General features: G+C 39.7%; 1 protein-coding gene across 12 annotated transcripts in view; it reads right to left on the bottom strand.

Annotated features, from left to right (window-relative positions):
- The window catches only part of ank2b (ankyrin 2b, neuronal), a 134737-nt gene continuing 113583 nt past the window's right edge, over positions 1–21154 (bottom strand). For 9 of the 12 annotated variants that reach the window (XM_066680547.1, XM_066680544.1, XM_066680554.1 and 6 more), the window contains 10 exons: positions 20977–21054; positions 20515–20646; positions 19815–19961; positions 19433–19622; positions 19267–19342; positions 5962–6045; positions 3918–4082; positions 3642–3830; positions 3410–3501; positions 1–2843 (listed from right to left, as the gene is read on the bottom strand). In XM_066680547.1, the coding sequence (XP_066536644.1) occupies positions 2588–2843; positions 3410–3501; positions 3642–3830; positions 3918–4082; positions 5962–6045; positions 19267–19342; positions 19433–19622; positions 19815–19961; positions 20515–20646; positions 20977–21054 (1409 nt within the window). In that variant the 3' untranslated portion in view covers positions 1–2587. The remainder of the gene's footprint in view (positions 2844–3409; positions 3502–3641; positions 3831–3917; positions 4083–5961; positions 6046–19266; positions 19343–19432; positions 19623–19814; positions 19962–20514; positions 20647–20976; positions 21055–21154) is intronic. The other 3 variants (XM_066680556.1, XM_066680552.1, XM_066680553.1) reach the window with 3 other exon arrangements.

The raw sequence follows: 21154 nt of genomic DNA, 5'->3' as shown, positions 1-21154 counted from the left end.
AAGAAAACTCCATAATCAGAACAGTAACTACATTTTGAATTTATTATGTCATATACACACTGCAGCTGCTATATATGTATCATTTATTCATTTGGTCATTAATGCATGCCTCCATAGATGGTCTAATATATATAGTTGTCACCAACATGGAAACAAAATGCATATTTATTATTATTATTTTTTTAATTGCCTCAATTTTGTGTTTGATTACAAGAGAGCATTTCTGAACAATATCCATGTTTGTCTTACTCTTTAGTAACTGGTCAGAAAATCATAATCACCAGCTGTGATTGTGAATTCCTGAATTACACCAGTATTACGGGGTATATATTTTTTCCTGAAGCATAAAAAAAAATTTAAAACCAGCTTTACAGTGCGCATGCTACTTGTTCATTATAAAAGTAACTTGATAATTGTGATATGAAAAACCACCAAGAAGTTCACAAACACACGCAAACATACATTCTCCATGGGCAAGAACAAGTGAAAAAAAATAGCAATTCTAATTCTGATGCCTCCCTTAATAAATAAATAAGGGGGGTGGGGGGTGGGGGTTATATTTTTCATCATTAATTCTATTAGTATTTTTCTTACATTTTCTACATCAGAGCCACCAGCGTTAAAAGACCACTGCAAATATAAAACATTACTTTTGCTACTACAGCGTTTGCTCATTAACTTTAGAGGTATCTACAGGTAGATTTTTTTATTCGAAGGCTCATATCTTGTTAAATTTAATTAACGTAAGTATGCAGCTCTTTTTATGATTTGCTTAATTATTTCATGCAAGTGACACTGGTCATGTAGGCTGTAGTGATATTTAAAGCTCTGAATCCAGTAGATTGTACATCATCCAGTTTCAAAGGTAAATTGCTGTGATGCTTATATCTGTTTCAAGGCAATTTTAAACATGAAAAGATTAAACTTTGTGTTTTAGGGCAAAACACTATTCCTTATATCATTTGAAGCACTCAAACATTTTAGGCACATGGTGCTTCTTAAAAAGTCAATTACTTTCATATTATTATATTAGGATTAATGAATGTTGATTTGTCTTAATTAACCTGGTCCATTTCCCAGTGTGGGATTAGGGATTAGTAAACCGTTCAGACTGCTGTGTAGTTCAGGACAAGGCTTATTCCTTAAGACCAAGCCAGACGTATGAGACAATTCAGTGTCCATGAGGCACCAAGACTAGAACTAGTTTGTATTCTAGTTTTAGGTTTAATTTATCTCTATTAAACTTAACTTGTGGCTCAATGAGAAAATCATTAAGAAATATAAAATACTTAAGAAAATGGCATTAGTGTGACGTTACCACTTTCTTTATTTTACACAATTTGCAACATCAGAAATAAAACCAAAACCACATTCTCGTTCCTTCTCCATACAATCCGGTGAGCAGTGATCACAGTGCTCCTAAACCCTCAATATTGATTTTGTAAATGTGTCACTAAACTATGGAAAGAAGGAATTAAAATCAAGCTCACAAGCACAAAGAGTCTTTCAGGGAGTTAATGAAGAATAACATCCATCCTTTAAATAACGGTGAAGGTCAGCACAAAGAAATATGTGGATTAAATTAAGAACGTAACAGTAATGACGGCTACTTTCATATATGCAGACAAAGGGGTAGCATTGTTGTGGTTGGAGGTTAACATAGTGAAGAAATGCACACATACACATACACACACACACACACACACACACACACACACACACACTGTACATAGATAGGGCAGACCATGTCCACCGTGCAAAAGCTGTTGTGGCCTTACATGAAAATATGCGAAGGACCAACAAAATCCAAAACAAAGAGCATGAGTTGGGATGAAATTAGCTAAGCTTTCATTCAATATGACTTTCTAAATGCATGTTAAAAGGCAGGCATGTCAATTCTAGCATTCTGACCACTGTGAGGGTGGCCTGTGACTGGTTCACACAAACTCAATACAAATAATTCAAGCTCTTTCTGGTATCATGGAGAACTACACAATGACATTTGTTCCATTTTTACATCATCTCAATACTGTCTGCTTAAACCTGCATCTGTGGTATGCAATAAACATGCCCCACTAAGATTTATTCAAAGCCTCTGGACAGAATCTCAAGCATTGAAACATGTTTAATTGCAGTAGTGCATTGGTGCAGTTGTACAGCAGGGACGCAGACAGTGCAGTTATATGCTGCAGAGTTTCCCTCCCTTTTCCATTCCAAGTGGATACATTTTGTCTAATATTTACATGTGTCCCCTTAGTTTAAACTCTCTTACAGCGAGGGCTGTGGGGGGAAAAAAGGTTAATATCCAAGAGGTTTTGTTCACAATTTAGATTTTCTACCACAGTAGCCAAAATATGATAAAACAACAAATCCAGATTTGTCAACTAGAGAAAAGCAAAGCTGTCTTTGGTCACAAAAAAAGGGAAAATGTAGAAAAATGTATAAATAAACAATGAAAACCTGGGGTGTTGGGAGGACGACTATCGGAGATAATAACTGACAAACAAAAAAAGAGCTTAGGTCACAATCTGATATTGTACCAGGTTTTTTGGATCAACAGCTCAAAGAAACCGAAACTTGATAATGACTATGCAGTAGAAAATTTGTCATTTGTGTCCCGCTCTTCTTCCCCCTTTTCCTCGTCCTCTGCCCCTGCCCCCGTTTCCAGTTCTTCTGTCACTTCTGGAGTGCAATAGCGCTGGAGCAGTTGGTGAAGATGCTGCTGAAGGGCATCAGGTCGCAGAGCTTCCGGAGTGTCCTCCAGTCGCTCCAGATGTGTGTGTTTGCTCTGGCCGTCCTTCACCACCATCTTCTTCTGAGTGCGTGTCTTTCTCATGCAAGTCCTACAGAAGAATTATCACAGACAAGGTGAGTCAGAATAAAGCTACTGCAGTAACAACTGCATCTGACAGCATTCATTAACTCTTCCTTCAGCTCTGAAATGACTGAAATCATTCATATTTCTTCACTGGGTATGTTATTAGTGATGAGACACCTCTCCAAACACCTTTGTGAGATCAGTTTACACACACACAAACGTATGCATGCTGAACTCATGTAGTTTTAACAGATTACGCATTGTCATTCTTAGTAGTATCACTGTTAATGTTTAGCTGCGGAGAACCATTCACATCAAGTTGTTTTGTACTTATGATAAAATTCATGCAATGTTTTTAAAGAATTTAATTGAGTAGTGATATCTTTTAGCCATTGAGACTCAGAAAAAAAAATAAAACCATGAAAATACAGCATCTGGGTTAATACAAAAGTATTTCCTGTATTAATTCTTCAGCATGCTTATAAGGTGTTAAAGCTGTATGTTAAAGGTTAGGTCATCAACAGTAATTTTTCTTAAATTAAAATACTAAGCTGTGATCCCACACATACAAATTCAAGCCATAAGCCAGACCTTCTGATCACTGATCCATCCTCCTTCACCATCTCTTTCTCCACTAAATGAGGCAAGTGCACTTTCTCAAATCCCCCTGCATAACCCAAAGCCTAGACATCACAGAACATGTATGAAGGAAAGAACCTATAAATAATCATTTAGACTAAAATGAACCATTGTTAAATAATGTTGCCACATCAGTCATGAGTTAAGATTCAGAGTCTCATTCTCACAAACTTCAATAACAAACCTTTTCAAAGTCATCTTTTGCTGAAGGAAGATCTGCCGACAACAAGGGGTCGCCAGATAGTTTTTCCATCCGCTCACCCTGAACTACCATTGTTTTGATGACCTTGCTGACTTTCCGACCTTGGACGGGCTCTACTTCAAACTCTGAAGCTGCTGCCCCACCAACAGGTAGGGCCTCTGAAAAGGTCACCTGAAATGTATTCATTTACTTTTATTTTCTGTGGCAGACCATGTGCTTTTTGCAAATGAAAGAAAATGGGGTATTAAAAACACCCACCTCGGTCTGATCTCCCCCGCTCCTCACTACTGTCCTCTTCACCACTTTCGAGAAACCATCTGCCTCGTCTACTGTTATAGCTTCTTGCTGACCTCCCTCCATCATCACTTCCTCTCGCTCCACTCCATCTGCTGACACATACTTACGGATAATTTTCCTTGTGATCTGTGTGGACATGAAAAAATACAATAGTGTCACTATAAAGGCCAGAGCACACTGACCCAACATTCAGAAAGACACCCCAGCATCCTAATGTTGGCAGTAGTTTTGAAACATGGAAATATTGCTGTCAGTGACTGATAGATCAAACAAAACTTAAGAAAATAGGGACATGCAACAATGTACGTGAACTTCAGCTGGCTGCATGTAAAAGGCTTTCATCCAATTGAAATCACGTTCATTTTGAACATGGAGTACGGCTGACAGAACACTTGGGATTGGGATGGACATTTCAGTCACGTTTGACACCTTAATTGATGGATATCACCAGGCAAAGAAAAATTACATCTGTCAACATGCTCTGAGTCAAGGTGAGCGCTAGGCTTTTGGAACAGTGCCAAGTTATGGACATATGCAAAAGTAGTAGTGGTGAAGTTCTGTTCAAGTTGATTCCGTTGTCTTTGTTTGTTCTTATCCACACTGAACAGCACTGATGTCCGACACCATGTCATTTGATGTTTTGTTGGCAAAGTTTGCACTGTACCTAATTTTTCTTTTCTAAAGAGTTTCACTAAGGACATTAAATGCAAGCCTTACACGGCATTACATAAATGTCTTACACTGCCCTCTGTTGGATTACAGACTTGGGATATGTTTTTTATTTCCTCCCCCCTCAGACATGAAATAAATGAGAATGAGTAACAGAAGAAAAGCTAATTTAAATATGACCAATTGTCTACATTTAGAATTCAACCAGCTTGTACAGCATAGGCGATTGCTCTAAGACTGCAAGGGAAGCTCAGCTTCCCCTAAAATGTAAAAAAATAAGTGATCAAATATATACTGTTGTGTGTACATGTCATTGAATAAATATGCACTACAACACACTCAACTTTGGTAAAGACCCGGCTTTCCTCTCAATCATTCCCGCAGTGCTTTAGAGTTCAATAGCGAAGCAGCGAAGTGCAGCAAAACGAAACGAGTCATTGGATAAATGCTGGACTTTGTCCCGCCCATCGGACGCTCAGCGTCTCTGGGGGTCTATGGGGCAGTGGGCTGGCCTCGTCTGGCCTGGACACTCAGCTTCTTCATGATGATTGGATGATCTGTCTGAGGCTGAATCCCTTTTTGATTGACAGCGAAATGAGTGAATTACAGATCCTTTGGTGTAAAGATCCGTGGGAGGATTACATTTTCATTCTGTTCTGAGTTGAACCGAAGACTTTCTTAAACCTCTTAGCGGCATTTTCTTTGTTAAAAATGACTAGCGACAAATCGAGCTTCTATTTCTGGTGGGTTATTTTGGAGCTGCTTGTGTTTGGAGACTGACTTCTATCACTCTTTCTGACTTCTATTGCACTTTCTGACCAGCGGGTGCTGCTGAGCCCCTCCACCGTCACAAAGCACTCACAGGCGGACACACTTCACATGGGCCAAGGCCGTTTAAGCAGCCTAGCTCTGCTGGCCATTGAGAGGACACTAGTCAAGTCCCTGGAAAAGACGCCTTGTTGGTACGACAGGGTCACAAATCATTTTCTTGAAAAGGAACGGAGGGTAGAATTTACGTATAAATAAACCAACACATTTTATGGTGTAGGCCGAAATTGAGCTTCCCCTCCTTGAAAGACCAGCATCCGCCACTGTTGTGCAGGTACACCGCTCTTAACCATAGTGAACTGACACCTGTTGAAGATTTTGAAGTGAAAGATAGTAAGAGTACCAAAGTTCTTAAAAATCTGAACAATTAGTTCAACTGGGGTTGTGCAGGAAAGACTACACAATGTGGATCTAAGAAAGGATTCGACTAGATTTCTGCATATTCACTGAGTAAACTGCGACAGTATCAAGTACTATTGCTCCACAAAAGAGAGAACTGCTTGATTACCTTTTTAACCACTATGTTTCCATCCTCATCTGTGTATTGTTCCTCTGTCACTGACTGGGGGGAAATCTCAGGGATGTCATCTCCCTAGACCAAAGCAAAAAACAAGTGTCAGCTTATACTGTACAGTACACAATCAATAATAAATACACAGAGGGCAAAATATGCAGTACTCAGATACTGGAAATGTTCTGCCACCTAATAAAACACAAAAAACACATAATGTGCTTGAAATAAGGCATTAATAAAATCTTTCACAACATCAACCCGGTGAAAACCAAGTGTTTCCTACCAGATCCTCTAATGATGAGGATTTTCTACGAGCAGTGGCTGTTTATTGTATACATTCATCAAACCCCCCAAACAAACAAAAAAAGTATGTTTAATTGAATTCCCACACTGTTAGATATGGACAAAAAACAGGGATATATTTATATATGTATATATTTACCACATGCACCTCTAAATACCTGGATTATAACTCTGCGTCGTACCACTCGGGTGGTCAACACCTCCTCCTCTGAACTATCAGACAGCAAGCCTAGCTCTTCTGCTATTTCCTGAGAGTTGAAAATTTATTATTGGTATAGAATATACTAAAGGCAAATAATTGAATTTTTGCATAACAAACCATGCACAGCCAATGCACCACTAAAGTTTCTGTATTTTATTTATTTATTGATTATTTACATATCCACTTGGTCTCATAACAATTGGCTTGTCTATAGCAAAACAGGCTATTTCAGAACAAGCCAAGTGTTATGAAAATATGGCTTAGGTTAGATTTATGTGAAGAAACAGCACTGCTGACATGACATGACATGACTTAACCAAACGAGTTTTGGGTTGTTTAAGGGGGAAAACAAGCGATAAGGATTCACATCCAGAAGTCCAGCCTCTCCAAGTCACCAGAGTAGTTTTATGTTAGTTTTATGTAATCATCCAATGTTCTACCTCTCTGGTATATGGTTAAACATGCAGACAAACATAAAAAAGTCAACTTTTGTGCTGGTCAGCGTATTAGCTTGGGCTGTGGAATTGCTGCATTCTATCTGGGAAACAAGCAGCACAAGCCATTGCAGCACTCATGCTAAAGGCTTACCCTTCCTAGAGAATCATCGTCATCATCCTCATCATCATCATATAAGGCTCCCTCCCTTGGAGGTAGCTCTTCAGCAAATGAGTGTTCATCTGTATACCCATAAGGGTATGCTACATCTTCACCATGGACACCTACATATTCGTCCTCTGGTTCAAGAATAATTGGTAAATCAGATTCTTCGCTGCCCCAGGAAATGGGACGTAGGTTATCTCTTTCTACATTTGAGTATTCTTTCAGTTTGGGAGCACCAGTCAGATGATCATAATCTGGGGTGCTTGCTAAAGATGGAGGTTCTTCAACCTGGTATATGCCACCAGGCACTTCTAAGAATTTCTTTTGCCTGATCTCTGGTTCCGATGCATCTGAAAATGTCGGTCGACAATCAAAGAACTCAGGATCAGACTCTAAACTATCTGAATGTATCGGCCCAGGCTTGGCTTTCAGATCCAAATCCACCAGGGTAAAGTCACCCTTAGGTTCTGTGCATTGTTCAGAAATCTTGGGACTTGGATCTTCCTTGAAACTAGTAGCCAAATCTGTCCTTGTGGAACAAATTTCACCAAAAAGCATTCGTGGCTTATCTCTATCGAGTGCTGCTAATGTTTTCTCAAATTCAGAAAGAACATGCTGAAAGTCAGGGGAAAGTTGAAAGTATGTTGCTCCAGGAGGTTCCTTTTCAGTGGATAATGGTGGATCTGTAGATTGGGCTTGTTCAGAGGATGATTCACTGAAGACAGGTGAGAGGGGACTCATATCAGTGGGTGAAACCTCAAAGCCTGGAGACTTGGAAACCACCTCTTTGTAATCAGGAGGGGCATAATGAAATTTTAAAATGAACGAAGAGCTGCTTAAATTAGGAGTTACTGTTCTATGAGACTCTTGCTTGAAGAACTGAAAAGGAGTTATGTGTGTTTGATGTAATACAGTGGATGACATGGGCTCCTCAGGTGATTGATTGAAAGATGGGTGAGGTACAATTTCCAATTCAGAACGAAGAAATGCGCCTTTCTCTGATATAGTGGGTAGAGACTTTGGGTCACTCTCAAGGGACTCTGTGAAATCACTGCTCAAAGACGATACTGTTAATTTTCTCTTGTTCTCTAACATGGCCACTTTACCACAGTCTTCATTTGATGATCTATCTTCACTGATACAGACATTTTTATAAGTGGTCACATTTGCTTCTCCTTGACTGAGCATTAACTGTTTTATATTTTGTGCTTTGAATGGAATATCCTTCACTGAAACTTTGTCTTGCAGAGCCTGAAAGGGAATTGGAGTTGAGCATGAATTAAATCTATACTTTGCTACACTATTTGCTTCAGAGAACATACATTGATATAGAATTAGCCAGTGTTTTCATTGTGTTTTCTCATGAGATTAACTGCACTACTTTTAGAAGACATCAAAATCACACAGAAGGCAGTAGGAGCTGATTTTATAACAAACCATGCATTTCTCAGTAGATATTAAGAAGTGTTATTTAGCATTCACAAACCCACACTGATCCAGGGCTCTTCAATCAAGATCAATGTGTTAGAAGATCCAGGAGGGCACAACTCTCCTTTCATCGGGTTATAAAGATTGTAGCATTCCTCTAGGGTGGCACAAACCGTAACTGAACTGTAGAGACATGCTAAACCTCTTACCCTTGCATTGGTCTGATGACAGTCTAGATTTTCTTCAAGGTCCTTTTTGTTCTGAAACTCCAAATCCTGTTCAGCAATCTTAATTCCATTGCTATCTCCTTGGGGGCTTATAATGTCTGCACCATATTCAACTGCAGATGATCTCTTCACATCTTTTTTTCTTAAATGCCTTTCAATTTCCTTTTTTCCTTGTTCTGGTTCATGACAGGTGGGTACTGTTTTGTTGTGATTATTTGCATCTTCATTGAAAGGCCTCTGAGACTCTGCTTGGGGTTCTGATTTTGTGTAGGCTGATTCACACACAGAGTCAGCACTGAGCACAGCAATGCTGTGTGTACAGTAAGATATGTTGTCCTGTTTTACCACTTTATCTAATAACATTGACAAATGTGGACTTGTTTTTCCCACTAAATCTTCGCTCTGTGTTTCAGATGTTACTGACTCTGGAGATTCTGGGCGGATATCACTTTCACATATTAGTGACTCAGGTGTAGTACATACGTTGGATTCATTTTCTAATCTGAATGCTTCAGGGGATGGGCATCTAACTAAACAGTCAAATGTGACTGTGTATGGGGATAATGATCTAGAATCACATTCTGATATGTCAGAATAAGGTGATACTGGCCTTTGCTTAGTGTCTGGCCATTCTGGTGATAGGGGATTCAAGTTTGTGTACTCCAACGGCACTGAAGTCAAATTACATGTTGGTAAATCAAAGCTTATGGGTGATATTGGTGTAAGACTATTTTCACGTATTAGTGGTAATGGCGGTAATTTAATTTCATGCATATCTGGAACCGGTGAAGGTGCTAAGAAAGCAGGTATGGGAGAGTCAGGCGAAAGGCTCCTGAATGCATTCAGAGAAGACACAGACTCTGGGGAAGTAGGACGTATTTCAGAGAGAAAAGTTACACTAGTTACTGCAGGCATATACTCAGGTATGGGTGAATCAGGTGTGAGAGGTCTGAATTCATTTACAGATGAAATAGACTCTGGTGAAGAATGCCTCAATTCATACTTCTCAAAAGCAGGATCAGGTGCTTTATATTCACTTTGATCAATGACATCATCAGACCTGTTCTTTCTGTCAGTCTGGACAATTTCCAGTCTACATCCTGCATACACAAACACACCTGTTTTAGGAAAGAAGGTTTCTCCCTTGTATTGGGGGTCAAATATATTAGACCTAAGATTTGAGGTAACAGCTTGGTACACAAGTTTGTACTCTGGAACCATTCTAATAGTCTCCTGGAGCAGAGGATTTGGCAAATTTTCCAGTACTCCCTGGTGTTGTATATTTGGTAAATCAATGCTTGGTCTAATGTTCATAATTAATGTCTGTGACTCTATTTGCTCTCTGTCCTCAAGTGATGCTATTGTATCTTGCTTGATCTGCTCATATATAAATGCTGGTGAATCTTTCGAAACAGCCTTGTGTAAATGAACAGATTCCGTGGCCTCAGGTGAGTCCAAATTGCCTAGATCTATCTCTTCCTCTGATGTGGCAGACTGAAGTGAACATGACCTGTAACCAGACACTGGCAAAGAACATTCAGGGGCAGCCAATATGGATTCTGCAATTGGCAAGTCCAGGAATAATTGTCTGTTTTCATCTTCAGATGCCAATGAATCAGGTGAAGACGGCCTATGACTAGAAACTACATCTGTTAAAATACTTGATCCATGATCAGTATCTGATGCCAGAGACTCAAGAGACGATGATCTGTGTCCTATTCTAGGCACTAATTCCAATAACAAATCTGAGTACAGTGGAACTGGTGACTCTGGAGGCAATGGTCTACTTAAGGTCAAAGAATCTGGTGTGGACACACTAATATCAGATAAGCTCATAGACTCAGGTGATATTAGCTTATATTCCAAAATAGAGTCTGGGGAAATGATATCTTCTGATATGAAGGAATCAGGTGAGTCTGGCCTCTGGTCGTCACTGAAGAAGTCTTCAAAGCAAGATTCATATAAAGTGGATTCAGAACACATTGATTCGGGTGAATATGATCTATATCCAGAAGCTGGAAATGTAATGTCAGGAAAAGAAAATGCAAAATCTGCAATAGGTGAGTCGGGTGATAATGGCCTATTTTCATCAGCAGATGCCACTGAATCAGGCGAAGACGGTCTCTGCTCAGTGCTGAACAAGTCCCCCAAACAATATTCATATTCTATAGATTGAGAACACACTGATTCAGGTGAACATGATCTGTATCCACAGACTGGAAGAATATTCTCAGTGACATATGATGTAAAGTCTGGTATAGGTGAGTCAGGTGATAAAGGTCTGCTCTCATCTGCTGATGCCACTGATTCAGCTGATGAAAGTCTAAGACTAGAAGTTATATCTGTGAACATATTTAAATCATAATCTGTATCTGATGCTAGAGATTCGAGAGAAGATGATCTGTGTCCAATTATGGGCACTAACGTGGTCAATAAAACTGGGTACTGTGGTACTGGAGAATCTGGTGACAGTGGTCTGCACTCACTAACTGAATCTGGAGAAGCTCCTCTGATCTCTGTAAATAAACTCAAAGACTCAGGTGACATGGGCCTGTATTCAGGGAGAGAGTCTGGTGAATGAGGTATGTCTTCATTATCTGATACAAATGAATCTGGTGACTCTGGCCTCTGCTCAATAGTGAATAAATCTCCAATACAATATTCATATTCTGTAAATTCTGAACACACTGATTCAGGTGAACATGATCTATATCCAGAGACTGGAAGTGTATTCTCATGATAACATCTAAACTCAGGAATAGGAGAGTCAGGAGATAATGGTCTTCTATAATCTGCTGAGGTCTCTGAAACAGGCGATGATGGCCTCTGTTCAAGACTGAACAAGTCTCTAATAAAACATTCATATTCTGTAAATTCTGAACACACTGAATCAGGTGAACATGATCTATATCCAGAGACTGGAAGTGTATTGTCAGGAAAAGAAAATGCAAATTCTGCAATAGGTGAGTCAGGTGATAATGGCCTGTTTCCATTAGTTGATGCCAATGAATCAGGTGAATGCGGCCTCTGCTCAGTGTCAAACAAGTCCCCGAGGAAACCTTCATATTCTATAGATTCAGAACACACTGATTCTGGTGAACACGATCTGAATCCAGAGACTGGAAGAATATTCTCATGGAAACATGACCTAAAATCTGGAACAGGTGAGTCAGGAGATAATGGTCTGCTATCATCTGTCAAGTTCAATGAATCAGGTGACACTGGCCTTTGCTCAACATTGAACAACTCACCAGAAAAACACTCATATTCTATGGATTCTGAACACACTGATTCAGGTGAACATGATCTGTATCCAGAGACTGGAAGAATATTCTCAGTGACACATGATGTAAAGTCTGGTATAGGTGAGTCAGGTGATAAAGGTCTGCTCTCGTCAGCTGACGCCATTGAGTCAGGTGACGAAAGTCTAAGACTAGAAGATATATCTGTGAATACGTTTAAATCATTATCTGTATCTGATGCTAGAGATTCAAGAGAAGATGATCTGTGTCCAATTATGGGCACCAACTCAGTCAATAAAACTGGGTACTGTGGTACTGGGGAATCTGGAGACAGTGGTCTGCACTCACTAACTGAATCTGGAGAAGCTCCTCTGATCTCTGGAAATAGACTCATAGACTCAGGTGACATGGACCTGTATTCAGGGAGAGAGTCTGGGGAAAGAGGTCTGTCTTCAACTTCTAACACAAGTGAATCTGGTGACTCAGGCCTCTGCTCAATAATGAATAAATCTCCAATACAATATTCATATTCTGTAGTTTCTGAACACACGGATTCAGGTGAACATGATCTGTATCCAGAGACTGGAAGAATATTCTCAGTGACACATGATGTAAAGTCTGGTATAGGTGAGTCGGTTGATAATAGTCTGTTCTCATCAGCTGATGCTTCTGAATCAGGTGACGAAAGTCTAAGACTAGAAGCTATATCTGTGAACACGTTAAAATCATAATCTGTATCTGATGCTAGAGATTCAAGAGAAGATGATCTGTGTCCAATTATGGGCACCAACTCAGTCAATAAAATTGGGTACTGTGGCACTGGGGAATCTGAAGACAATGGTCTACTATCACTATCTGAATTTGGAGAAGCTCCTCTGATCTCTGGAAACAGACTCATAGACTCAGGTGACATAGGCCTGTATTCAGGGAGAGAGTCTGGGGAAAGAGGTCTGTCTTCAACTTCTAACACAAGTGAATCTGGTGACTCAGGCCTCTGCTCAGTAATGAATGAATCTCCAATACAATATTCATATTCTGTAAATTCTGAACACACTGATTCAGGCGAACATGATCTATATCCAGAAACGGGCAATGAAACATCTGGGAAAGTTGTTCTGAATTCTGGAACAGGAGAGTCAGGTGAACATGGCCTACTCTCATCTGCTGAGGCCACTGAATCAGGTGATGGCAGAGTATGATATAAAATGTCTTCTGTGAGAAGATTTACCTCATAATCTGTATCTGATGCCAGGGACTCGAGAGAGGATGATCTGTGTGCAGTTATTGGCACTATCTCAAACAAAAATTCTGAGTACTGTGGCACTGGGGAATCTGGAGACAATGGTCTACTATCACTATCTGAATTTGGAGAAGATCCTCTGATCTCTGGAAATAGACTCATAGACTCAGGTGACATGGGCCTGTATTCAGGGAGAGAGTCTGGGGAAAGAGGTCTGTCTTCAATTTCTAACACAAGTGAATCTGGTGACTCAGGCCTCTGTTCAGTAGTGAATAAATCTCCAATACAATATTCATATTCTGTAAATTCTGAACACACGGATTCAGGTGAACATGATCTGTATCCAGAGACTGGAAGGATATTCTCAGTAACACATGATGTAAAGTCTGGTATAGGTGAGTCGGTTGATAATAGTCTGTTCTCATCAGCTGATGCTACTGAATCAGGTGACGAAAGTCTAAGACTAGAAGCTATATCTGTGAACACGTTAAAATCATAATCTGTACCTGATGCTAGAGATTCAAGAGAAGATGATCTGTGTCCAATTATGGGCACCAACTCAGTCAATATAATTGGGTACTGTGGCACTGGGGAATTTGGAGACAATGGTCTACTATCACTATCTGAATTTGGAGAAGCTCCTCTGATCTCTGGAAACAGACTCATAGACTCAGGTGACATGGGCCTGTATTCAGGGAGAGAGTCTGGGGAAAGAGGTCTGTCTTCAACTTCTAACACAAGTGAATCTGGTGACTCAGGCCTCTGCTCAGTAATGAATAAATCTCCAATACAATATTCATATTCTGTAAATTCTGAACACACTGATTCAGGCGAACATGATCTATATCCAGAAACGGGCAATGAAATATCTGGGAAAGTTGTTCTGAATTCTGGAACAGGAGAGTCAGGTGAACATGGCCTACACTCATCTGCTGAGGCCACTGAATCAGGTGATGGCAGAGTATGATATAAAATGTCTTCTGTGAGAAGATTTACCTCATAATCTGTATCTGACGCCAGGGACTCGAGAGAGGATGATCTGTGTCCAGTTATTGGCACTATCTCAAACAAAAATTCTGAGTACTGTGGCACTGGGGAATCTGGAGACAATGGTCTACTATCACTATCTGAATTTGGAGAAGCTCCTCTGATCTCTGGAAATAGACTCATAGACTCAGGTGACATGGGCCTGTATTCAGGGAGAGAGTCTGGGGAAAGAGGTCTGTCTTCAATTTCTAACACAAGTGAATCTGGTGACTCAGGCCTCTGTTCAGTAGTGAATAAATCTCCAATACAATATTCATATTCTGTAAATTCTGAACACACGGATTCAGGTGAACATGATCTGTATCCAGAGACTGGAAGGATATTCTCAATGACACATGATGTAAAGTCTGGTATAGGTGAGTCGGTTGATAATAGTCTGTTCTCATCAGCTGATGCTACTGAATCAGGTGACGAAAGTCTAAGACTAGAAGCTATATCTGTGAACACGTTAAAATCATAATCTGTATCTGATGCTAGAGATTCAAGAGAAGATGATCTGTGTCCAATTATGGGCATCAACTCAGTCAATAAAATTGGGTACTGTGGCACTGGGGAATCTGGAGACAATGGTCTACTATCACTATCTGAATTTGGAGAAGCTCCTCTGATCTCTGGAAACAGACTCATAGACTCAGGTGACATGGGCCTGTATTCAGGGAGAGAGTCTGGGGAAAGAGGTCTGTTTTCAATTTCTAACACAAGTGAATCTGGTGACTCAGGCCTCTGTTCAGTAGTGAATAAATCTCCAATACAATATTCATATTCTGTAAATTCTGAACACACGGATTCAGGTGAACATGATCTGTATCCAGAGACTGGAAGGATATTCTCAATGACACATGATGTAAAGTCTGGTATAGGTGAGTCGGTTGATAATAGTCTGTTCTCATCAGCTGATGCTACTGAATCAGGTGACGAAAGTCTAAGACTAGAAGCTATATCTGTGAACACGTTAAAATCATAATCTGTATCTGATGCTAGAGATTCAAGAGAAGATGATCTGTGTCCAATTATGGGCATCAACTCAGTCAATAAAATTGGGTACTGTGGCACTGGGGAATCTGGAGACAATGGTCTACTATCACTATCTGAATTTGGAGAAGCTCCTCTGATCTCTGGAAACAGACTCATAGACTCAGGTGACATGGGCCTGTATTCAGGGAGAGAGTCTGGGGAAAGAGGTCTGTCTTCAACTTCTAACACAAGTGAATCTGGTGACTCAGGCCTCTGCTCAGTAGTGAATAAATCTCCAATACAATATTCATATTCTGTAAATTCTGAACACACGGATTCAGGTGAACATGATCTGTATCCAGAGACTGGAAGGATATTCTCAATGACACATGATGTAAAGTCTGGTATAGGTGAGTCGGTTGATAATAGTCTGTTCTCATCAGCTGATGCTACTGAATCAGGTGACGAAAGTCTAAGACTAGAAGCTATATCTGTGAACACGTTAAAATCATAATCTGTATCTGATGCTAGAGATTCAAGAGAAGATGATCTGTGTCCAATTATGGGCATCAACTCAGTCAATAAAATTGGGTACTGTGGCACTGGGGAATCTGGAGACAATGGTCTACTATCACTATCTGAATTTGGAGAAGCTCCTCTGATCTCTGGAAACAGACTCATAGACTCAGGTGACATGGGCCTGTATTCAGGGAGAGAGTCTGGGGAAAGAGGTCTGTCTTCAACTTCTAACACAAGTGGATCTGGTGACTCAGGCCTCTGCTCAGTAGTGAATAAATCTCCAATACAATATTCATATTCTGTAAATTCTGAACACACTGATTCAGGGGAACATGATCTGAACCCTGACATTGGCAATGCACTCTCTGCTAAAACTGCCTGGAATTCTGGAATCGGTGAGTCTGGAGATAATGATCTGCTATATCCAGATGCTATTGATTGGGGTGATGGAGGTCTACAGTCAGTCACTGTCAACTGATCAACAAACATATCATAGTCATCTTCTGATGTGAGGGATTCTGGTGTTAAAGATCTGTTGTCTGTGATTGATACGTCTGGTTCTAAACACATGCTTATATATTGAGGTATTGGTGAGTCTGGGGATAATGGCCTTAGCTCATTCACTGATGCTGCTGATTCTGGAGAGGATGTCCTGAGGTGTTCCAGAAACATCACTGACACAGGAAACATAGCTCTATATTCATTCACTGACTCAGGGGACAGGGGAGGGCTCACAGATTTAGAATCCTCTGCCCTATTATCAAAATAGTGCTCTACCTGAAGGCATTCCTGTTCATCTCTATCCGGCAGTGGTTCTGAAAAATACAGTTCTGTTTGTGCAGATTCTAACTCTTGTGTAGAACGTGAGAACCAAAGAGGACCTTGTTCAACAACAGAGGTTGATGTCATTTTTGGTAAATGCTGACTATGCTTAAAACCACATAGTTTAGGCCAGAAGGTTTCACCTTTATACTGGGGATCATATACTTTACTCATAAAATTATTTAGAACAGCTTTAAAGACATGCCTGTACTCAGCTGTGTCTCGTGGTTCTGTTGATTGCTCTGAAGGGGTAGTTGTTATGGGTGGTGAGACAAAAAATACTGATTCTGGTGTTTTTGGTAAATGTACATTGTTCTCATCAGAAGGAGAGCCCTGTTTATTTGCAGGAATATATATCGGTGATGAATGTGGAGGTGTCGACAATGTAATTGCTGTTTTAGTATCACACGAGAATGATGAGGGTGACATAAGTCTAACCTCTCTGTCTGGAAGACCTGATTCAGGTGATTCTGACCCGTATCCTACTACAGAAAGTTCACATGATGTTAAAGTAAAGCCAGCAACTGGGGATTCAGGTAAAGGAGGCCTGTGCTCATTAACAAAAGATAGTGATTCAGGTGATAAGGGTTGGCACTCGAGTTGTGACATTTCTGGTAAAATAAGATCACATTCTGTATCTGAAAGTCCAGTCTCAGGTGACATGAATGTACATTCTTTGATAGGCATGGCCAATTCACATATGTTTTGAGCGAAGCTGGGTGAATCACGAGAAAGGCACTTCCATTCATCCACTGACCCTGCTGATTCAGGTGATGATGCTCGAGCTTCAAACAACCATTCTAATGAACACTCATGATCGGCATCTGAAAGCTCAGACGGAGACAAAGAACATTCTTTTACTTCTCCTAAAAAGTCACACACATCTGGTGTAAAACTTGGTATTGGTGAATCTAACGAAAGCACTGTATATTCATTTAAAGATGTTGTTGATTCAGGGGACGACGGTCTGTCAATCAAGATATCATCAGGATTCCAATTACCATACTTCAAGCCCTTCTCAGGGGATATGTCTCTGTCTATGCTTTCATAATTAAAAGACTCGCAAGATTCGAATACATTTGAATCAGGTGTAATTGATCTACAGTAAATGAATGATCCTGGTGAAACTGGTCTATCAATTTCATCAACAACTTTCAAATAAGAGGTCTGTGATACGATGTGAGTATCAGGTATATATACAAATGAGTATAATTCATTAGGCTCAAATGAAGCCCTACACTCTTCAACAAACACTGGGATTTCAGGTGTTTCATGCTCACATACTGGTGGTAGAGGTGAAAGTGGTCTGAAATCAGGTAAAGGGGAGTCAGGAGACAGTAGCCTTTGATTAATACCTGATGCCACTGATTCTGGAGAACTTGCTCTTATTTCAGGCATTAACACGCATGAGTCAAGTGAATCTGATTTATAACGGTATTCAAATGATATTGGTGAGTCTACAGGCACCAAGACAGAAGATTCAGGTGATAAAGATCGCATTTCATCATATAAAAATAACTCAAGTTCAGTTTGATACTCAGATCCAGACTCTGGGGATGATCTAGCATACATTTTTGAGAAGTCATCTGTCATAAAAGAGAGTGTACCATCTGATGGTGTGGATGTAGTGCTATGGTGTATAGTTTGGGGGTAATGGGTTTGTGTTTTCATAGTTATTTTTTCTTTGACTTGATCTTCATTAGCATTAAAACATTCTGTCATTACTGGATCTGATAATACATTCTGTATTCGCCCAGATGCTGAGTCAAGTGACATCTGAGTATGTGTAAAAAGGACATTGTTTACTGCAACATCAGACTCATGCCCTAAGGACGGCTCTTTTGATTTTGGAGTATGAACTGCCTGCACAATGTTTTGCACTTGCTCCTTGACTGGAAAGTTTGTGTCAACAGCCTCTGAAGATGGCATTACAGATATGGGATTTAGCTTACACATCAAATCTGGTGGTTCAAGAGCAACTTGATTAATATCAGTGACTTTTGATGAGCTTGAGCTCTCTTCTGCAGAAACAGGTTTGGTTTGAATGGACCCATCTACTTTATTCCCAATAAAATCCTCATGGTCAGATGATTCTAAGTTCATAGACTTCGCAGAAATATAATTTTTACCAAAAAGGGTTTTGTAGAACTTATCAGAAATCTCCTCAACATGGCGCCGTATGTACTCCTCACCTGGGCTTTGTATGCTTGATTCAGGTTTCTCTCCTGATGTATCTGTCAAACACACTGCCCTTTCCATTAGTGGCAAAGATTGTGTAAATATTTTTTCAGAAAGCATTGCATTTGATGGCTGAGAGAATGTAAGTGATGTAGGACAAGTAAAAGTGGAAACATAATCCTTGGGTGCTTGTCGGAGCTCCACAGAGAGTTCACTAAAATCTTCTTCCGTATTCTCAAATTCAAGCAAGGTGTATCCAAAATCTGTCACAGATATTAACTTCTGGCTTGGTCTAGGGTCCCTCGTTGATTGCGTGGGCTGAAAATAATCTTCAATACCCTGTTTAACTGGGAAATGCACAGACTGACCCCCTGCTGCTCCTAATTCATGGACAGCTTCATCATCAAAGGGATTAAACTGCTGTGAAGGGTCGCCTGATTTCTGTCCAGGAAGAACTCTGTCTTTGTATACCGGGCCACATATCTGAGACTGAAGCCTCCAAGGTACAGTTTTGTACAGGGTGAATAAGGGACTTACTTGTTTAACAGTCCCTGGGAACTGCTGCTTCAGACCAATCATCTCAAAATGAGACTGAGTCGAGGCTTCAAAAACCCTGGCAAATAAATCCAGATTTAAACATGGATAAGTTTCAAGCGCATCAATTACATTGCTGGAAATTAATGAAGTTTCTCATGTGACTTACTCTTGACTTGTCCTTTCTTTGTCTGTCTGTAGCTTCTCTTTCTGCATGTCGTTGAGGGAAGACATACTGGAAGAGAGATCCTCCACCGACACTACAGGAGGTTGCTGCCCCGATTTAGGCCTTCCTTGAGTGATTTCTGTGTGCCTGCCTGGCCTAGGGCTGTCCATGTCCTCATGAAGGGCAGAGAAACCTGAATATGAGATAAGGCTCTTGTAATTTAGCTAGCAAAAAAAAGGCAGGGCTTGAACACAATTAACAGTTCCTCATGTCAAGCTGAGGGCTACTGGGGAATATTGGTCATTGTTAAAATATAGGGATAACCAGGGTTTCAAAGATTTCTTTACATGGTTTTCACAACAGCTTAAGAGTGTATTACGATTACCTTCACTGTGATCCAGTGATATGGTCTGCTCTATTTCTGCATAGGTATGTGATGACTGGTCCTGAGTGGACTGAACGATCCTTGTTTCGATGAGATGTACAATGTCCATACGATTAATCTTTGTGAGCTTTGCAATCAGATTGCCCTCTGTGAAAATATTTCACACATACAATATTAAATACAATATTTTTTTGTTTAATTGTTAATCACTTACCAACTCAAGCTTTTGAAAAGCATAAAGAACATATAATTTTGAACCCAGAAATAATCACAACAATCCAAGCCATTTTGTAACTGCTACACAATGCCCTGCATAACAACGTACTCCTTTTTGTTCACTGAGTGAATCAATGCTCTGGATCATCCTCCCATTATTCTGGTCAGCCTTATACACACTAGTAAGAACAACTGCTAAGTAAAGCCAACAATGCACTTATTATATATTTCTTATCTTTCTCAAAGCTGACCACCAATGCAGATTCAATATGCTCAACTGTTTGTCAATAGTGTGTGATTCATCATTCATTTTCATTTATGGCATGTAGCAGATGCTCTTATATTAAGCAAATTACACTATTTTTTATTATGTTAAACAGATAGGCTAATACAGAGCACCAGGGGCTAATCTGTTTAATACTTTATGTATTTAATTTATTTAATTCCTTCCTTTGTTATAAATAAAAAATTAAACCATTAATACCGGTAGCATTTATCGCCTCTTTTTCTCTCCATAGTCGTATGAGGGCATGGCTTTGGTCCTGAAGTGAGTTTGGATTTTCAATTCTTATCTGATTGATTTGTTCTTCACCAAATTCAAGTTCACGAGCCAGTTCTAGATGAAAAGATGAGACAATTAAATGCTTGCTATTAAAAATAGACAATAAAAATACAACACAATAACATGAAATTAAAAATATTGCTGCCACATTAAAGTAAATTTAGTAATAAATAAAATAAAGTATCTATTAACACATGATTGCCAACTGTTGTTACTGCTTACATCATCTCTTAAAGTAGTAAAACCTTATAATCTGATAGGGCATTTAAACTGATATAAATTACATTACTTTTTAGCAGATTTTGTGATGTAAGAGAAAGAAGGTAACATATCAAATAAATCCCTGTCTACTTTGCATCTCCAGTCAACAGAAAATTCTTTTACCTGTCCAGCTAAACCCAAGGTGGTCAGCTATAACAGCTAATCGTCCCTCCTTTCTGTCAGCTTCATCTTGTGGATCCACTGTAAATTCCATCAAAACACATAAGAAAACACCACCAAAACAACATCTTATAAAATACATATTTGAAACAGCTCTTAAAAAGTTGGGTAGAAGCAATCA

Source organism: Hoplias malabaricus, chromosome 9 (genome assembly GCF_029633855.1).
Source record: "Hoplias malabaricus isolate fHopMal1 chromosome 9, fHopMal1.hap1, whole genome shotgun sequence".
In the NCBI taxonomy this organism is placed as follows: domain Eukaryota; kingdom Metazoa; phylum Chordata; class Actinopteri; order Characiformes; family Erythrinidae; genus Hoplias; species Hoplias malabaricus.
Note: the sequence above shows the minus strand (reverse complement) of the source record. Positions and strands in the feature narration are given on the sequence as shown.